Source organism: Meles meles, chromosome 6 (genome assembly GCF_922984935.1).
Source record: "Meles meles chromosome 6, mMelMel3.1 paternal haplotype, whole genome shotgun sequence".
Taxonomy (NCBI): Eukaryota; Metazoa; Chordata; class Mammalia; order Carnivora; family Mustelidae; genus Meles; species Meles meles.
Genome location: NC_060071.1, coordinates 138,404,288 through 138,422,874, shown reverse-complemented (window position 1 = coordinate 138,422,874; position 18,587 = coordinate 138,404,288). Strand labels below are relative to the sequence as shown.

Genomic DNA, 18,587 nt, shown 5'->3' with positions numbered 1-18,587 from the left:
AATTCACTTTTGTTATTTCTCTCCTCTCTAGATTTATCAAAGGTAGATCCTAATTAACAATCCATATTAATGGGTTATATATATGTGTGTGTGTATATACATATGTAATATTACATATGTAATATGTATATACACACATAGTACATACAAACTACATATTTGTATACATAGTATACAAATACATTTGTATACATAGTATATACATATATATGTATGTATGTACATACATAGTATATACACACTACATATGTATATATACATATGAAGTATACATAGTATATATATATACATATATATACATAGTATGTATATACTACGTATGTATATATACATATATAGACCCCCCCATTATATATATATACAAGGGTTAGTTGGGCCTTGAACAACATGAGTTTGAATGCCACTTATACACAGATTTTTTTCAATAAATATAGTATAGTACTATAAATGTATTTTCTCTTATTATTTTCTTAATAACATTTTCTTTTCTCTGTCTACTTTATAGTAAGAATACGACACATCATATATATGACATACAAAATATGCATTGTGTATATTATCAGTAAGGCTTCGGTCAACAGCAGGCTATTAGCAGTTAAGTTTGGGGGCAGTCCGAAGTTGTATGGATTTCTGACTGCATGGGGATTCCGTGCCCCACTCCCCATGTTGTTCATGTTGTTCAAGGGTCAGCTATAATATATATAACCTATATATGTCGTATATGAGCCCCCACATATAAAATGTGTGTGTGTGTGTGTATAATAACCCATGACTACTGGTCATCATTGTTCAAAGCCATGACCTTGCTGTTAGCTCAGTGTGAGCGTCCCCCTGCGGTCCAGAGGGCTGGTCATTATTTCACAGCACTAGTAGGTACTGAATAACATTGACTGAATGACTGACCATGGGTCCTACCCCTGGCAGCCAGGCGATGAACTTCTACCCCTTTCTATAAGGAAATGGAAGGGACTATGGGGATAAATCGGCCGGCTGCGTACTCACCCAAGAACCAGTTCAAACCCTGATGCTGGCGGGCGGTACATCTGGTGGGTGGTTGCTGAGTCAGCACCTTCTAATGACGTGAGAATTTCTCCTTTGATAACGACAACACCGTATATACGAATCAGGAGGCCGAGATAAGGAGACAAGGATGTTACAACTTCTCAATGAGAAATCATGCTCTTAATGGACTTCCTCTGGGTTTCCTGTACTTATTTTATCTTTTCCATTTCCTCCTGTAGTAGTCAACTCAGGTGACCAGAGCAAAATACCAAGACTGGGAGACATAAACAACAGACATTTGTTTTCTCACAGATCCGAAGGTTGGAAGTCGACAGCTGAGGTGCCGGCAGGGCTGGTTCCGGGGGAACCTCTCTTCCCGGCTTGCAGACGACCTCCTGCTTCTGTGTCATCACGTGGCCTTTCCTCTGTGCACACAGAGAGAGCCATCTCTGGTGTCTCTTCCTCTCCTTATGACCAAAGTCCTATCAAATCGGAGCCCCAACCCATGACCTCACTCAACCTTAGTGACCTCCTTAAAGGCTCTATCTTCAAGAACAGTCCCATTGTGCTCGCTTCGGCAGCACGTATACTAAAAAACAAGAACAGTCCCATTGCAGGGTTAGAGCTTCAACATATGAAATTGGGGGGGGACACAGTTCAGTCTATAACACCTCCCAGTTCTGCTTTGGGCCACCCACACCCCATGATCTGTGGACATGGTTGCTTGTGTGCTGTTGTGTGCCTGCTGTCTGCAAAGCTCTTTCCATGCCTCTCTGTTCTCTCTCTGTGTGTTTCCTGTCCTTCCTCAAGTCTTCCTGCTGCCATTGGTGTTGACTCTGGACTCCAACAGTACTGCTGCCTCCCACATGGCCTGCTGGCCCGTTTCTTTGTCTTAGTGTGTCTCCAGGAGACTCTGATAACTTGTCTGTGCACTGCAAGGAAGTGCATGTTCTGGGGGAGAGGAAGCCTCTCTGGCTAATGCTACAAAGGGTGCCTCCGTGAATTTGCCCTCACATTCCCATCACCTTCATCCTTCTTTCAATACTATCGCTTTGTGGCCAGCCAATAGAACCCCAGCTTGAACCCAGTTCCAATGAAAGGAGCACGTGCTGGCCACACCCTACAAGGAGGAGCTGCAGAGTTGAGCTCCAGGAAGGCCAGCCACGCCCCTAAGTGTTGGTATAGCTGAAGCCAGGGGATGCCTGGGTGGCTCTGTCGGTTGAGTGAGCAACTCTTGATCTCAGTTTTGGGTCTTGATCTCAGGATCATGAGTTCGAGCCCCATGTTGGGCTCCACACTTAAAAAAAAAAAAATCTGGAACCAGGGCCCCCAAACACTCCCAAGGCTCCTTCTTCACCTCTTGTCCTGCTCCACTTTCCATGTTGGCCTCAGCCTCTTTAATCACAGACAGGTGTTAGGAAACAGGACTGCCTCCACCCCCTGAACTTTGTAACTGCAGTTTCTATACCTGAAGCTAGAGAGGGTCGCAACCCTGCTTGGGTCAGTAAAGTATCCATTCCTGGACAGATCTACTGTGGCTGGGAGCAAGGCATATAAGCACTTGGCAGCCCCTAAAGTAGCCCTGGGTACATGTTGGGGTGCAATTCCCAGGACATGGTGAAGACTGAGCGAGAACCCAGAGACATTTTCTTGCCTTGTTCGCCCATTCTGGAGGGCTTCTCACTTCCCAGGATCCCTAACTGCTTCACTTGGACCCCAAGAGACACAGCACAAGGGTCAATCCAACCAAGTACACTCACTATATCCCTAGGTGACATTTCTGTCTCCATTTGTACCTCTTTTGACACCTAAGAAATGGCATTGCACAGCCCAAATGCAGACCCAAAAGCCTTGTACTCTCTCTGCATGAAGCTTAGGTCTTATCCTAGGCAGCCAACCCTTTGTTCCTTGCCTCTGTGTCCCACTTTGAAAGTGTTAGCTCCTAAGTAAGACACCTCCAGCCCAGATGAACAGGGACAAGGCGAGCAGTGCCTGCTTGCACTCCACCCTTCGTGCTGTTTCTGGCCAGTCTCATGGAGTTGAGAAGATGAGGGAAGAGGAGATCCTCTTCCGTCTCTTTCTGGGGTGGGGAATTCTTTCACCTCTCAGTCCTCTGCCACCTTGACTATGGAGTTAACCTTCTTGGCCCCTTTCTCTAAGAATCAACCCCACAAAAGCTAGGAGAGGAGTTAAGGCAACAGACTCCTAACAGCCAAAGCCACTCATGGGAACCTCCAAGAGAGGGCACTTTGCTGTCTCCTGTGTTTTGCATGCAGTGATGGCAAACAGGACACAGGTGAGCGTAGATTCATGAACACTGAGTTTATTTGCATCGGTTGTAACAATGACAATGAAATAAAACATGTTGGTGCCATTCCCAAAAAGTCCATGCAGGCCTGGTGTACACCTTTTACCTACCACCACACCCTCTGTTAAGTGACTTCATTCTCCACCTTCTGCACAAATGCCTCTCAAATTACACCTGTGGAAGACAGAATAATTGTCCCTCAAAGATGCCCAGGTCCTAATCCCCAGAATCTGTAAAATATGTTAGGTTACATGGCAGAGGGGGATTACATTTGCAGATGGAATTAAGATTACTAATCAGTTAGTCTAACATAGGGGGATTACCCTGGATTATCCAGGGGCCCAGTGTAACCAGAAGAGTTCTTGCTGTAGATAAGGGAGGCAGAAGTGTCAGGGTCAGAGTGACACAATGTGATCCAGCCTTGGGCAGGCATTGCTGGATTTGAAGAGGGAAGGGGGTCAGGACCCAAGGAATGTGGGAAACCACTATCAGGGAGAAAAGGCAATGAAATGGATTCTCCCCTTGAGCCTCCAAAAGGAACTCGGTCCTGCTGATACCTTGATTTTAGCCCCACAGTGTTCATTTCAGACTTTTGACCCTTAGAACTATAAGATAATACATTTGTGTTTTTAAGTCACTAAGTATGTAGCGGTTTTTTATAGCAGCTGTAAGAGACTAATATGCCATCCAATCTCTCTCTTCCTCTTAGAATCTCAAGATCTTCCTTTCTAAAATACCTTTAAAAATTTCCAGATCTCAGGGAACCTGGGTGGCTCAGCTGGCTAAGCATCCATCTCTTGATATCAACTCCTGTCATGATCTCAGGGTCATGAGCTCAAGCCCTACAATGGAATCTGTGCTCAGCGGGGAGTCTGCTTGCGATTCTCTCTCTCCCCTTCCTTCTGCCCATCCCCCTTCCCTTCCTGTCTTAAAAAAAAAAATCTAAGTCTCTTGCTTGATCAGAAGGTCCTGGTATAGCCTGGTCTAATTCATTGACTAGTCAGTACATCCCACTTCTATCAATAAAATATTACATTCAAAATACACCTGCCCATACAATTTTTACTGTTTCCTTTACAAAGCCTCTAACCAACTTTATTCATGTACATACACTCTAACAAAATAGCTGTACCTCTTCCAGTACAACAAACTTCTCTGCTGACCAATGCTGTCCATCATTGGCTTTGAGTGACTGATTAGTGATCATCCTTTTTTTTTTTTTTTAAAGATTTATTTATTTGACAGATAGAGATTACAAGTAGGCAGAGAGGCAGGCAGAGAGAGAGAGAGGAGGAAGCAGGCTCCCAGCCAAGCAGAGAGCCCGATGCGGGGCTCGATCCCAGGACCCTGGGATCATGACCCGAGCTGAAGGCAGAGGCTTTAACCCGCTGAGCCACCCAGGCGCCCCGATTAGTGATCATCCTAATTGGAGCTCTGTTGCTTCGGTATAGGTTGCTGGGCATTTATGTAGGCAGAGAGGCAGGCAGAGAGAGAGGAGGAAGCAGTCTCCCTGCAGAGCAGAGAGCCCGATGCGGGGCTCGATCCCAGGACCCTGAAATCATGACCTGAGCCGAAGGCAGCGGCTTAATCCACTGAGCCACCCAGGCGCCCCTATGTAGGAAGTTCTTACCCCTCTCTTCACATGTTCTTCCATGCATATCTAGGGTCCCATCTAAACCCTACGCTAAGAAGGCACGATGTGGGGCGAGGCCATAGGAACAACTTCAGTCACACTTAAAGCAGGTTACATAGTCCTATCCTGCACTCTTAACTTCAGTGGTTACAAAATCCTCCTTGGGTTCTCAACTACTTCTCTTGAACCAACATCCCTATTCATCTCACCACCTCTCCTCCACCCTTTGGAAGTATCCCCAGATTTCTCTAAAGGAGACCTGGCTGTGAGCCCATGTTTCATTACAACTTACATCCTCCTAGCTGCTCTTTGGCCCTCTAAGTTTCAGCTGCCTTGGGCTGGTCAACTCGACAGCTATCTTCACGGGCAAGCAACCAGGCCACAAACAAGCAGGCTCCCCCGAGGTCCCAAGTACTCAGAATTCTTACCCAGCCTCTCCTGAGCCTCCCCTGCCCCCTCTCATCCCAGGCACTCCTGCTGGGTTCCGTCCAGGAACCTAGATGTGGCATGGCCGGTCAGACCTGCCTTCCCTGGGTGCAGGTGTGGCCATGTGGAAGCGCTCATGAAACAACCTGGAGAGGCAGCTGGTACAAACTCCAGCCTGTCTCATGGAAATCTGAGGAGGGGTAAGGAAGGCAGGGGAGGAAATTTTGTCTTTCCATCCCTATGTATTACTTGAGGGATATCCATTTCTGGTTTTTAAAAATAATCCCCCATAACTTGAAATTAACTAGTTATAAGACAAACACCCGCCTACACACACACACACACACACACACACACACACACACACACACACCATTTGTCTTGGGCTGCTCGGGTAGAAGTCTTTGATTGGAGATTGGGGCCACTGGAGGCTGAGGTTATTGGAATGGCTAGGGGCAGACATTCTGAGAGACAAAAGTGTCACGGCTAAGGAGAGCCCCATGGACTGCACCCACTATCTCAATTTCTGAGAATTCTGTGGATGCCCAAGTACGTAATAATCAGGAAAGCCCCAACACCTCATCATGACTCAGACACATCTCACATGACCCATTGTCCCTGAAACAGGGTTGAGGTTATCATCTGCTGGTTAGTTTTTGTGCCGATCTGAAGGAAGGAGTCAGGTGATCAAGTGTGCCCTTTCCAGCTTCATGCCTGGATTCTTTCATGTTCCCATGGGTGGAATAGTGGCCCCCAAAAGGATAAGTGCAAGTCCTAATCCATGGGACCTGTGAATGTGACCTTATCGGGGAAGAGTCTTTGTGAATGTAAATTAAGGATCTTGAAATGAAATCATCCTGGATTATTCTGGTGGACTCCAAATCCAGTGACAAGTAAGAGAAAGAAGGGAGGAAGACCAGGCCCAGAGGAGAAGTCATGTGAAGACAGAGGCAGAGATTGGAGTTATACATCCACAAGCTAAGGATTTCCTGGAGCCACCAGAAGCTGGAAGAGGTGAGGACGGATTCTTCCCCTCAAGTCCCAGAGCGAGCATAAGCCTCCTGACACCTTGATTTCAGAAATTCTAGCCTCCAGTAGTAAAGAGAGTAGATTTGTGTCATTTTAAGCCACCAAGTAAGTGGTCATTTGTTAGAGTAGCCCTAGGAAACTATTATGTACCTTAATGTGCAACCCATTTCTTTCAAAAAGAATGGAATTATCCCAAGTGCTAAAGGGATGGCCCCCTATGGAGATGTCACAGCACCTTTCCTGCCCCAGAGCCTTGAGAGGCCACAGAGCTCTTAGGGATGAAGTTTCGTCTGGGCACACTGCCTACCTTGTGCTCCTATGAGGACAGCATGCCTCCACTGCACATGGTGGTTGCAATCACATATTTTATATGTATAGAAGATTTGGAAGATTCTTTTGAAATACTTTTCCATTTTTTTCTCAAATGGTCCTGAGTGCTCCACAAGGCCATTATGTAACATGGCTACCTTGACAAAGATCCCTCAAATGGTTCACCCGAGAATGAGAACCAAGGTTTTCCAGCTTGGACCAATGCTCCTCCTACACCCCTGCTGGACAACAGACCACACCTGGAACAGTGAGGAGGCTGTGAGGTGATGGGAAAATCTGGAGCCCTGTTTAAAACTGAAAGTATCCCAGCCTCCTCCATTTTGATTGGATGAATAAAATGTGTGATCTGAACCCCTCAGAAAATCAAAGAATAAGATGTGGTGCTTCTCAACCTTCGCCGTGCATATGAATCACCTGGGCAATCTGGTTTAAATGCAGTTTCTGACTCTGTAGGTCTGGGGTAGGACTTGAGATTCTCCATTTCTTACAAGCTCTCAGGTGATCACTATGCTGCTGGTTTGTGGACCACACTTTCTGAGTGGCAATGAGTTATAGCTGTTGGCTAATTTCTTCACACTTTCTGCAGTAATTGACCATGCTTACCCTCTGCAATTGAGTGCTAAGACCTGTGGTTCTGAATTTATCATTTCAGGAGAGGTTGATGACACTCACGTTGGCAGTGCTTGGAGAAAAGTTTTATTGTGGATCGATAACCGTAAAAATATTCATGCCTTTGGGCCCAATAGTTCCACTTGTGGGTGTTGATTCTAAATAAATAACCCAGAAGATGGAAAAACCTATGTGAACAATGGTGCTCTACTACAGCATTATGTATACTAAAAAAAAAAAAAAATTCAAATCTGTGTCTGCTATAAAGGCAATGATTATATAATTATAACAAATTCACTCAAGACTATATTGTGGACATATGTTTCTCTTCTCTCCCCCCTCAAAAGCCATGTGTAAGTAAAGGAATAAAAATGATATGAGTGACTTGGTCCACAAATTAATGGATTAACAGGTTCAACAAATTTTTCCAAGATTGAGAGTCTATGGAATTAGGGCATAACCATGGGCACCTGTCTCTATTGTTTTTTTTAATAGGGTGGAGAGAACAAGGATGATGTCCTTACAATTCTTATGCCTTTCTGTATTCCTGAAATATTTCAAAAGTTAATTTAAAAGAAAACAGTTAATTTAAAAGAAAACAAGATGGTTGAGGACAGAGCAAAGAATATTATAACCTGTGTGTTAAGAGTGTCAGTATTATAACTAAGTGAGCCAGATTGCCCAACGAAATTTGGTCTTGGCTCTTGAAGGTACCATGGAAAACAAGAATAAAACAAGAGACCATGGAGAGCAGAAATAAAGCATGGGGCTAACCCAGAGGAATGGGCAAAGTCTGTCTCTGGATCTTTGGATCCCTAGATACCTGCCCCACTAGGAAACTATCTCTCCCTAGTTTCTACCATCATAGAAGATGAACAGTTTATTCTCCAGAGAAACTGAGTCAACATCAGTTCAGAATTCAGGCACCTTACATCATAAATAGCCAGGTGAAAACAGAAAATTAATTGAGGATCAACATAGTGACCAGTGGGACCCCCCCTCCTGTCTCTGCCTGGCTCTTAGCCCTCCAGGAACTCGATGTATATGCCCACAGGCAAGAGACTAGGAAACTACAAGCTGTGGGCCAAGTCTTCCCCACCCTACTGTTTTTGCAAATAAAGTTTTATTGGAACCCAATCACGCACATTCATTCATGAATTATCTATGACTGGTTTCTGCTGCAATAGAAGAGCTGAGTAGTTGCAACAAACACCATCTGGCCTGTAAAATCTGAAATATTTACTGAGTCTTGCAGACAATGTTTACTTACCCTTGCTCTAGAGAAAAATCAATGTCCCCCAGGGAACATCCCCACATCCGTCATTTGGAGCTCTAGTGAAAAGTCTGGTGAGTTACCCATGACCTGACAATGAACCCTTGTCCACATACACACTGAGTCTCCAAGCAGGTTTTTGTATCTTACTCTTACACACAAGTGGATGTCCAGAGATTTTCCCGACACTCAAGGAAACCCCAATGTGATGGCGTATGATAAAAACAAAGAGCAAATGGGACTTGGAGGGACCAAAAACTCTTTTTAAAAACCCAGAAAATAAAAATATAGAATTAATATCCTCAGAAATATTAATATCAGGGGCACCTGGGTGGCTCAGTCGGTTGAGGGTCCGACTCTTGGTTTCGACTCAGGTCATGATCTCAGGGTTGTGGGATTGAGCCCCATCACGGGCTCTGTGTTCAACAAGGAGTCTGCTTGATATTGTCTCTCTCCCTCTCCTTCTGCCCCTCCCCCTCCACTCACACTTTCTCTCTGTCTCCAAAATAAACAAATCTTTTTTTAAAAAGAAGAAATATTAATATCAGATATAAGAAGATATTTCATCTACACATCAAGAACTCGATCTATGATAAACAAGACTGAACTCTGGACACTTAAGAAAGTGACAGCTCAGATTAAACGTAAATAAATAAATAATAAGATGGAAAGGACGGTCGAGCAAAAAGACAAAAAGATGAAAAATGGCAAGGCAAATTTAAGAAAATTAGATTACCAATCCAGAAGGTCCAACGTTCTCCTAGAAAGAATCACAGCAAGAGAAGACCAAGGAAATGAACAGAGTGAAATTAGCCAAGAAATAATACTTCTGGGAAATACTTCTGGAAATTTGCACCTTATACCAAGCACAGTAAATAAAAACAACCAGCAAGGGCTGGGGTGAAATCTCAGGGCAGTGCAACAAGAAGAGAAGGCTCTGTTTCCAGCGAGGAAAGACAGTAGCACAAGAACGAGAGTCGAGCTGGATCCAGACTTCTCAGCAGTAGCACTGGACGCCAGAAAGCGCAGTAGAGCGCCACCCTCAGAACCCTGAAGGAAGATGATTTTTAACCTGGGCTTCTGTGCCCAGGACCATCCGCCAAGTATAAAGATAAAATAAAAATATGTTTAGACCCGCAAGGACTTGAAATAGTTAGCCTTTGTGCATCCTTTCTTAGGAAACTACTCGAGGAGGATTTCAACACAACCAGGAAGTAAAGCCAGTAAACAGACGTGAAGTCCAGAAAAGCAAGGTCTCCACGAGAAAGTGAAGGGCTTCCCAGGCAGGTGACTTTGCATCAGGCATGTAGAGCCAACGGTCCAGACTGGAAAGAGACGACTCGAGACTTTGAAGAGAAGCCCTCTGGGAGGCGGGCAGACAGAACTGAACTACGATCATGTGATGTGTTTAAGATGTGGAAAAATTATTGCTGGATGTTTTACAGATTTGTTAGAACCCTTGAAGAGGCTCCTTGGTGCAGCAAAATACAATTTGTATCTAGTTTAATAATGTGGACAATAATAAATATTGATTTAACAAAGAGTATTATATGTCTCTTAGGAGGATCATGGGGGGAGGTGGTGGGGGAGTTGGGGACTGGTGAAGGGAAAGTTAAATCCTCATCTAAAATTGATAATCAAGAACAACTATAAAAACCAAATTTAGAAATATACAGCTAACTGCTAAAGGAAACAGAAGGGTAGAAAGTATAAGTCTGTAAAAAGGGATAGGAGAAAAAAATCCCTATTTTTTTTTTTGGCTAAAATTGCTAATTGTGTGTGTGTGTGAAATCATTTAGTACTATTTTATTGTTTTAGAAAGATAATGCAGCCGCTTGAATTATAACTGGAAAAACTAAGTTGTTCTGTGGAATAATGCTTATAATGCATTACCTCCTTTTGGTTGATCAGGATGTTAGTCTTTGTAATAAGGAAATCTCCCAGTTGGGAACACTTGGCTGGCAGCCTGGAGGGACTCTAGTGTCCTTGTTATGACCCAGATGCCCTGAGAGCCGTGGTCTCTGTGAGAGATGATCCACAAACAGGTTTGGACCAGTGTATCAGTCAAGCTAGTGCAGCCAGGGTCCAGGTAAAGAGTAAAGTGGGGAAAAGATATAAAATGCCTACAGGTACTATGACTGCATAATGCAAAAATGATACATTCGTCATGAGAAGGGAACAAGCACAAATGGAAACAGTTGGATTTGTCACAAGTGGGAGTAAAGGCATTTCCCTTTAACTTAGAATTTTATAAAGACCGTTATAATGTTTGTGTAAAAGAGAATACAAGTTTTTAAAGGAAATCAGCGGCATTCTTTGCTTTCCTTCTGCAGCTTAATTGCTTACACGGAACAGTATGTGGAATATGATCCTTTGATCACGCCGGCCGAGCCTTCCAATCCCTGGATCAGTGACGATATCACTTTATGGGACATAGAGATGAGGTAAAAAAAAAAAAAAAAAAAAGAAAAGTTTTAATGTCTAAGAAGGAAAGAGATGAGAGGGAAAATCATGTGATAGTGAGATTACATTATTTCCTATCTCAATTTGACTGTTTTTATCACTAGAACAGAAACCCCTCTAGTTACTTCCTAAGTAAGTTCTGCTCACACAGGCTTCTACTTCCCTATAGCTTCGGTGTGTACATGGATCCCCAGTGTCTTCCTCTGACCTCTCTCTGACCCTTGGATATCATGAGAACAGGGACAGTCTTAAGTTTTTTTTTCTAATATTTTATTTATTTTGAGAAAGAGAGAGAGAGAGAGTGGATGGTGGGGCAGAGGCAGAGAGAGAGAATCAGATTTCCTGCTGAGCGCAGAGCTCGACAGATGCAGGGCTCGATCCCATGACCCTGATGTCAGAACCCCAGCCTGAACCAAGAGTCGAGCTCTCAACTGACAGCCACCCAGGCACCCCCACACGTCCTAACTCTGATTGCTAGAGGGACAAAAAAATCTGTTGACCAATTTGTTTGTATATAGCATCAGCAGCAACAATAAGAGCGAGTCCCCACAACAGGTAAACCGAGTTCTCATCATTGAACATATGGGGAAGCTGAGGCACAGAGGAGTTAATGAACTTGCTCGAGGTCCCTCAGTGAGTGGGTAGCAGAGTTAGGGTCAGAACCCAGACAACAGGTTCCAGAGCTGTGGTTTTCATCACTCCGCTCTTGGGGAGTGACTTAAAGTAGCTCTTTTAGTAGCCTGTGAGGGAAGGTAGGGTGTTCATTTACCACCCCAGGAGCCAAAGCCTGGAGGGACTGGGACCAGAGTCACAGTCACTGAGGGAAGCACACAGACACACCTGGTGTGGTGTGCCTTGGCACCCTCTGCCCCTCGGCTAGAAGCCTTTTTATTTCATTTTTCATTTCTCTATAACTCCCTCATTCACCTTCACTCTTGCTCTTTTTCTGGTTTCTTTTCTGGAAATGAAAAAAAAAAAAACCTTCTAAAAAGTAATAAAAGTCTGGGGCATCTATGTGGCTCAGTTAGTTAACCGTCTGCCTTTGGCTCAGGTCATGATCCCAGGACCCTGGGATGGAGTCCCACATTGGACTCCCTGCTCAGTGGGGAACCTGCTTCTCCTCCTTCTGCTCCTCTCCCCTACTCATTTCTTTGCGTGCTCACTCTCTCTCCTTCAAATAAATAAATTGAGTCTTAAAAACAATTAAAAATCTTTTAAGAAAGTAATGAAAGTCTTTTATTACTTTTATATTTTGCTTATTATAATAAAAGTCCAAACTATTCAGATGTGCATAACAGAGAAAAGTTTTCTCCCTCCTATCCAATCTCACTTTCCAGAAAGAATCTTTGTTTACAGTCTAATGTCATGGTTCCCAAACGGAGCAGGGCACCCTGGGCCCCTGCAGGGAATTCACAGGGTCACCTGGCATATTCTGTATCCTCGAGGGAAGCTCGGTGACGGCTGCCGTGCATCTGATATGGTGTAAAGTACTAGCTTGAAGTACTTCACCGTTTTCAACATTTCACACTACATTCCTTTCTTTGCAAATCTGGGTTTTCAGGGCAGTTGCTGATAAAGGGCAAGTATTGTGCAAAAATCAAAATGGAAGAGAAAACAAGCCTGTCGGGGTCCAGCCTGATTCCAAAGTTTGAGAAGAGGTACAGTGCTCAGCAGGGACACGTTGTGGTTATTTAAGAATGAAGTAAACATTGTTTTTTCTTTCAATTTATATATACTTTACAGCTACTAAGTTTTAGGACATAAATACATATTAAGTCCTTTGGACATATTTAAAAAACAAAGCTGTTACATGGGTTTTTTTGCCCAGGGATCCCATGAAAAAGTAACTGAGACTCTAAGGGTGCCATGAACTCAGGAAGTTTGGGAACCTTTGATTTAGAGTCTCTCCTTTTAGATTCTCATGTATATGCAATATCATATTCTCGTGCATAAAGGGATTCATTATATATACATTGTCCCATAATTTTTTAATTAATATATCATAGGAATCTCTCTCTATAAACACATATAAATCTGCCTTAACTTTTTCAATAACTACATAGTGTCCCCTTGCATGAGTATAGTATAATGTGTTTAACCAGTCCCCAGGTCATAAATATTAAGGTTGTATCTTCTTCTTTTCTTTCTTTTTCTTTCTTTTTTTTTTTTTTTGCTAGCGTAAACAATTATGCAGAGAACATCCTTTTACACAAGTCCAATTACTACTCTAGGATAAACTTCCAAGAGTGGAATTGCTAGGACTGGCATGTTTATTTTTATTTTAGTTCATATGACTAGATTCTCTTAAGCAAAATAATATTTTTATTTCCTGCCTACAGTTTAAAAGTGTCCATTTCTCCACATTCCTCACCGACTCAAGCATTATCTTCAAGCATTATCAATCTTTGTCATTTTCACATATGTGATAAGTTAAAATAAAAAAATCTCATGTTTTTCACTTTGCCAAAAGACTTGAGAATCTTTTCTCATTGTTGACATTCATTTTTCTCTTGTGAACTTGACTGTTTTGTGTTCTTCACCCACTTTTCTAGTGGTGTGTTTTGCTTTGGACATTGGGATATAAAACAGTTACATTTACTTGGATTATGCATTTTATCTTTTTCCTGATATTTCATGGTTTCCAAATCTCGTTCTTTTTGTTTCTTTTCCTCTTCCCTGATTTTTGCTTTATTTACTAAGTTTTGTATTAGCTTTCCTTACTCTAGTTTCTATTCTATTCATATTTGCTATTAAATGTTTTCATTTTTAATTAATGGCATCAACCATACAAATAATAATAAAGTATGTAAAATAAAAAATAGAAATTTCCCTTGGCTTCCTCCAAGTCCCATTCTCCTTGATAGGTATGTTAGCCTAATATATATTTTTTTAAAGATTTTATTTATTTATTTGACAGAGCGATCACAAGTAGGCAGAGAGGCAGGCGGGGGGTAGGGGAAAAGGTTCCCTGCTGAGCAGAGAGCCTGATAGGGCTTGATCCCAGGACCCTGAGGTCATGACCTGAGCTGATGGCAGAGGCTTAACCCACTGAGCCACCCAGGCACCCCAAGACTAATATATTTTAAACCAACATTTTGGGACTTAAATTTCTCCATCAATGTTAAAAGAAAAATAGTTGGTAGAAGAGATCTTATATCTAATAGTTTTTTTTTAACTTTATTTTATTTTTTCAGTGTTCCAAGATTCACTGTTTATGCATCACACCTAGTGTTTTCTAATAGTTCAGATGGGCCCTATGTCATCCCTTCTAATCTGATCCAAGAACTTAAATCTTTCCTTAACTCAAGGTATTTTCTCTCTTCCACTTTCTCCCCACACCCCCTTTTTTTTTAAATCACTAATAATTTTTTTTCTGTTTTATCCTCTCTTTTCAGGAAATCCTTTTGTAGAAACTCTGAGCCTCTGGGATCGAACAGTCATCTCTCTTTATCTTTTCTCTTTTATAATTCCCATCTCTTAGTCTTTTTATTCTATATTCAAGGATAGAATTCCTTGACTTACTCTTCAGAGCCTTCGGCTTGGTGTTCAGTAATGTCCATTCTGTGATTTTGTACTTTATGAGTTTTTCTTTTTCCTACTGAGTTTTGGGAGGGCTGGGTGATAGTCATGCTTTTCACTTCCAGGAATTCTTAATATTTCTTGGACCCCTTCTCCTTAGTAGCCTGCCCTGTTCTTTTGATACTTACCCTCTTAAATCCCCCTGAGGGTGTGATACAGGTTTGGTTTGGTTTGGTTTTCGTACCTCCCCTCTATTTCTGACATAGTGTGTTTCGTTGGGGGTCATTTATCACATAGTCAGTCACTGTGACTCATCACCGTTCAGAGCAGATCCGTCCGTCTTCTCATATACCCAGCAATTTGAGGGACTATTGGTTTTCATAAGTGAAGTTCTTGGCCAACAACTCTGGCTATACATTAGAACCACCTGGAGAGGAGGGAGGAGTCAAGATGGCGGAGAAGTAGCAGCCTGAGACTACATCAGGTAGCAGGAGATCAGCTCGATAGCTTATCTAAACATTGCAAACACCTACAAATCCAACGGGAGAGCGAAGAGAAGAAGAACAGCAACTCTAGAAACAGAAAATCAACCACTTTCTGAAAGGTAGGACTGGCGGAGAAGTGAATCTAAAACAACGGGAAGATAGACTGTGGGGGGAGGGGCCGGCTCCCGGCAAGCGGCGGAGCAACGGAGCACAAAATCAGGACTTTTAAAAGTCTGTTCCACTGAGGGACATTGCTCCAGGGGCTAAACCGGGGTGAAGCCCACGCGGGGCCAGCGTGGCCCCAGGCCCCGCAGGGTCACAGAAGGATCGGGGGTGTCGGAGTGTCGCAGAGCTCGCAGGTATTAGAACGGAGAAGCCGGCTGGAGAGACAGAGCCGAGGACTAAACTCTCAGCTCGGGGTTACCTTGAACTGGTCGCGGGCTGGGTGAGCTCGGAGCGCGGCTAGAGGCTGGGGATACGGGAGTGATTGGGTGCTGTCCTCTGGGGGCGCACTGAGGAGTGGGGCCCCAGGCTCTCGGCTCCTCCGGGCTGGAGACTGGGAGGCCGCCATTTTCATTCCCGTCCTCTGGAACTCTACGGAAAGCATTCAGGGAACAGAAGCTCCCAAAAGCGAACCCGAGCTGATTACTTAGTCCGGCCGCCGGTAAGGGCGGTGCAATCCCGCCTCGGGCAAAGACACTTGAGAGTCACTACAACAGGCCCCTCCCCCAGAAGATCAACAAAATATCCAGCCAGGACGAAGTTCATCTATCAAGGAGAAAGCAGATTCAATTCCTAAGACAGCAGAGCAATTCCAGAGGAGGAGAAAGCAAAGCACGGAACTCATGGCTTTCTCCCCATGATTCTTTAGTCTTGCGGCTACTTCAATTTTTTTTTCTTTTTTCAATTTTTTTTTCTTTTTTCTTTTTTCTTCTTCTGCTAAATTTTTTTAAAACTTTTACCCTTTTCTTTTTTAACATTTTTTGACTAGTTCATCTAAATATATATATTTTTTCTTTCTTTTTTATATTTTTTATTTGTTTTATTTTTTAAATTTTTTTCTTTCTTTTTTTTTTTCTTTTTTTTTCAGAAGCTGTTTTTATCCCCTTTCTCCCCCCCACAATTTGGGGTCTCTTCTGATTTGGTTACAGCGCATTTTTCCGGGGTCTTTGCCACCCTTTTAGTAGTTTATTTGCTCCTTCATATTCTCTTATCTGGACAAAATGACAAGGCGGAAAAAATCACCACAAACAAAAGAACAAGAGACAGTACCGAAGGCTAGGGACCTAATCAACACAGACATGGGTAATATGTCAGATCAAGAGTTCAGAATGACGATTCTGAACATTCTAGCCGGGCTCGAAAAAGACATGGAAGATATTAGAGAAACCCTCTCTGGAGATATTAAAGCCCTTTCTGGAGAAATTAAAGAACTAAAATCTAACCAAGTTGAAATCAAAAAAGCTATTAATGAGGTGCAATCAAAAATGGAGGCTCTCACTGCTAGGATAAATGAGGCAGAAGAAAGAATTAGTGATATAGAAGACCAAATGACAGAGAATAAGGAAGCCGAGCAAAAGAGGGACAAACAGCTACTGGACCATGAGGGGAGAATTCGAGAGATAAGTGACACCATAAGACGAAACAACATTAGAATAATTGGGATTCCAGAAGAAGAAGAAACAGAGAGGGGAGCAGAAGGTCTATTGGAGAGAATCATTGGAGAGAATTTCCCTAATATGGCAAAGGGAACAAGCATCAAAATCCAGGAGATGCAGAGAACCCCCCTCAAAGTCAACAAGAATAGGTCCACACCCCGTCACCTAATAGTAAAATTTACAAGTCTTAGTGACAAAGAGAAAATCCTGAAAGCAGCCCGAGAAAAGAAGTCTGTAACATACAATGGTAAAAATATTAGATTGGCGGCAGACTTATCCACAGAGACCTGGCAGGCCAGAAAGAGCTGGCATGATATATTCAGAGCACTAAATGAGAAAAACATGCAGCCAAGAATACTCTATCCAGCTAGGCTATCATTGAAAATAGAAGGAGAGATAAAAAGCTTCCAGGACAAACAAAAACTGAAAGAATTTGCAAACACCAACCAGCTCTACAGGAAATATTGAAAGGGGTCCTCTAAGCAAAGAGAGAGCCTAAAAGTAGTAGATCAGAAAGGTACAGAGACAATATACAGTAACAGTCACCTTACAGGCTAATAATGGCACTAAATTCATATCTCTCAATAGTTACCCTGAATGTTAATGGGCTAAATGCCCCAATCAAAAGACACAGGATATCAGAATGGATAAAAAAAACAAAACCCATCAGTATGTTGCCTACAAGAAACTCATTTTAGACGCGAAGACACCTCCAGATTTAAAGTGAGGGGGTGGAAAACAATTTACCATGCTAATGGGCATCAGAAGAAAGCTGGGGTGGCAATCCTTATATCAGATCAATTAGATTTTAAGCCAAAGACTATAATAAGAGATGAGGAAGGACACTATATCCTACTCAAAGGGTCTGTCCAACAAGAAGATCTAACAATTTTAAATATCTATGCCCCTAACGTGGGAGCAGCCAACTATATCAACCAATTAATAACAAAATCAAAGAAACACATCAATAATAATACAATAATAGTAGGGGACTTTAACACTCCCCTCACTGAAATGGACAGATCATCCAAGCAAAAGATCAACAAGGAAATAAAGGCCTTAAATGACACACTGGACCAGATGGACATCACAGATATATTCAGAACATTTCATCCCAAAGCAACAGAATACACATTCTTCTCTAGTGCACATGGAACCTTCTCCAGAATAGATCACATCCTGGGTCACAAATCAGGTCTCAACCGGTATCAAAAGATTAGGATTATTCCCTGCATATTTTCAGACCACAGTGCTCTGAAGCTAGAACTCAATCACAAGAGGAAAGCTGGAAAGAACCCAAATACATGGAGACTAAACAGCATCCTTCTAAAGAATGAATGGGTTAACCAGGAAATTAAAGAAGAATTGAAAAAATTCATGGAAACAAATGATAATGAAAACACAACAGTTCAAAATCTGTGGGACACAGCAAAGGCAGTCCTGAGAGGAAAATATATAGCAGTACAAGCCTTTCTCAAGAAACAAGAAAGGTCTCAAGTACACAACCTAACCCTACACGTAAAGGAGCTGGAGAAAGAACAAGAAAGAAACCCTAAACCCAGCAGGAGAAGAGAAATCATAAAGATCAGAGCAGAAATCAATGAAATAGAAACCAAAAAAACAATAGAAAAAATCAATGAAACTAGGAGCTGGTTCTTTGAAAGAATCAATAAGATTGATAAACCCCTGGCCAGACTCATCAAAAAGAAAAGAGAAAGGACCCAAATCAATAAAATCATGAATGAAAGAGGAGAGATCACAACTAACACCAAAGAAATACAGACAATTATAAGAACATACTATGAGCAACTCTACGCCAACAAATTGGACAATCTGGAAGAAATGGATGCAT

At 42.5% G+C, this 18,587-nt stretch overlaps 1 protein-coding gene across 6 annotated transcripts in view; it reads left to right on the top strand.

The window, feature by feature from the left end:
* The window catches only part of RGS6 (regulator of G protein signaling 6), a 591,498-nt gene that overhangs the window by 516,202 nt on the left and 56,709 nt on the right, over positions 1-18,587 (top strand). For all 6 annotated transcript variants that reach the window (XM_046008147.1, XM_046008148.1, XM_046008149.1 and 3 more), the window contains exon 13: positions 10,944-11,054. In XM_046008147.1, coding sequence (XP_045864103.1) covers positions 10,944-11,054 — 111 coding nt within the window. The remainder of the gene's footprint in view (positions 1-10,943; positions 11,055-18,587) is intronic.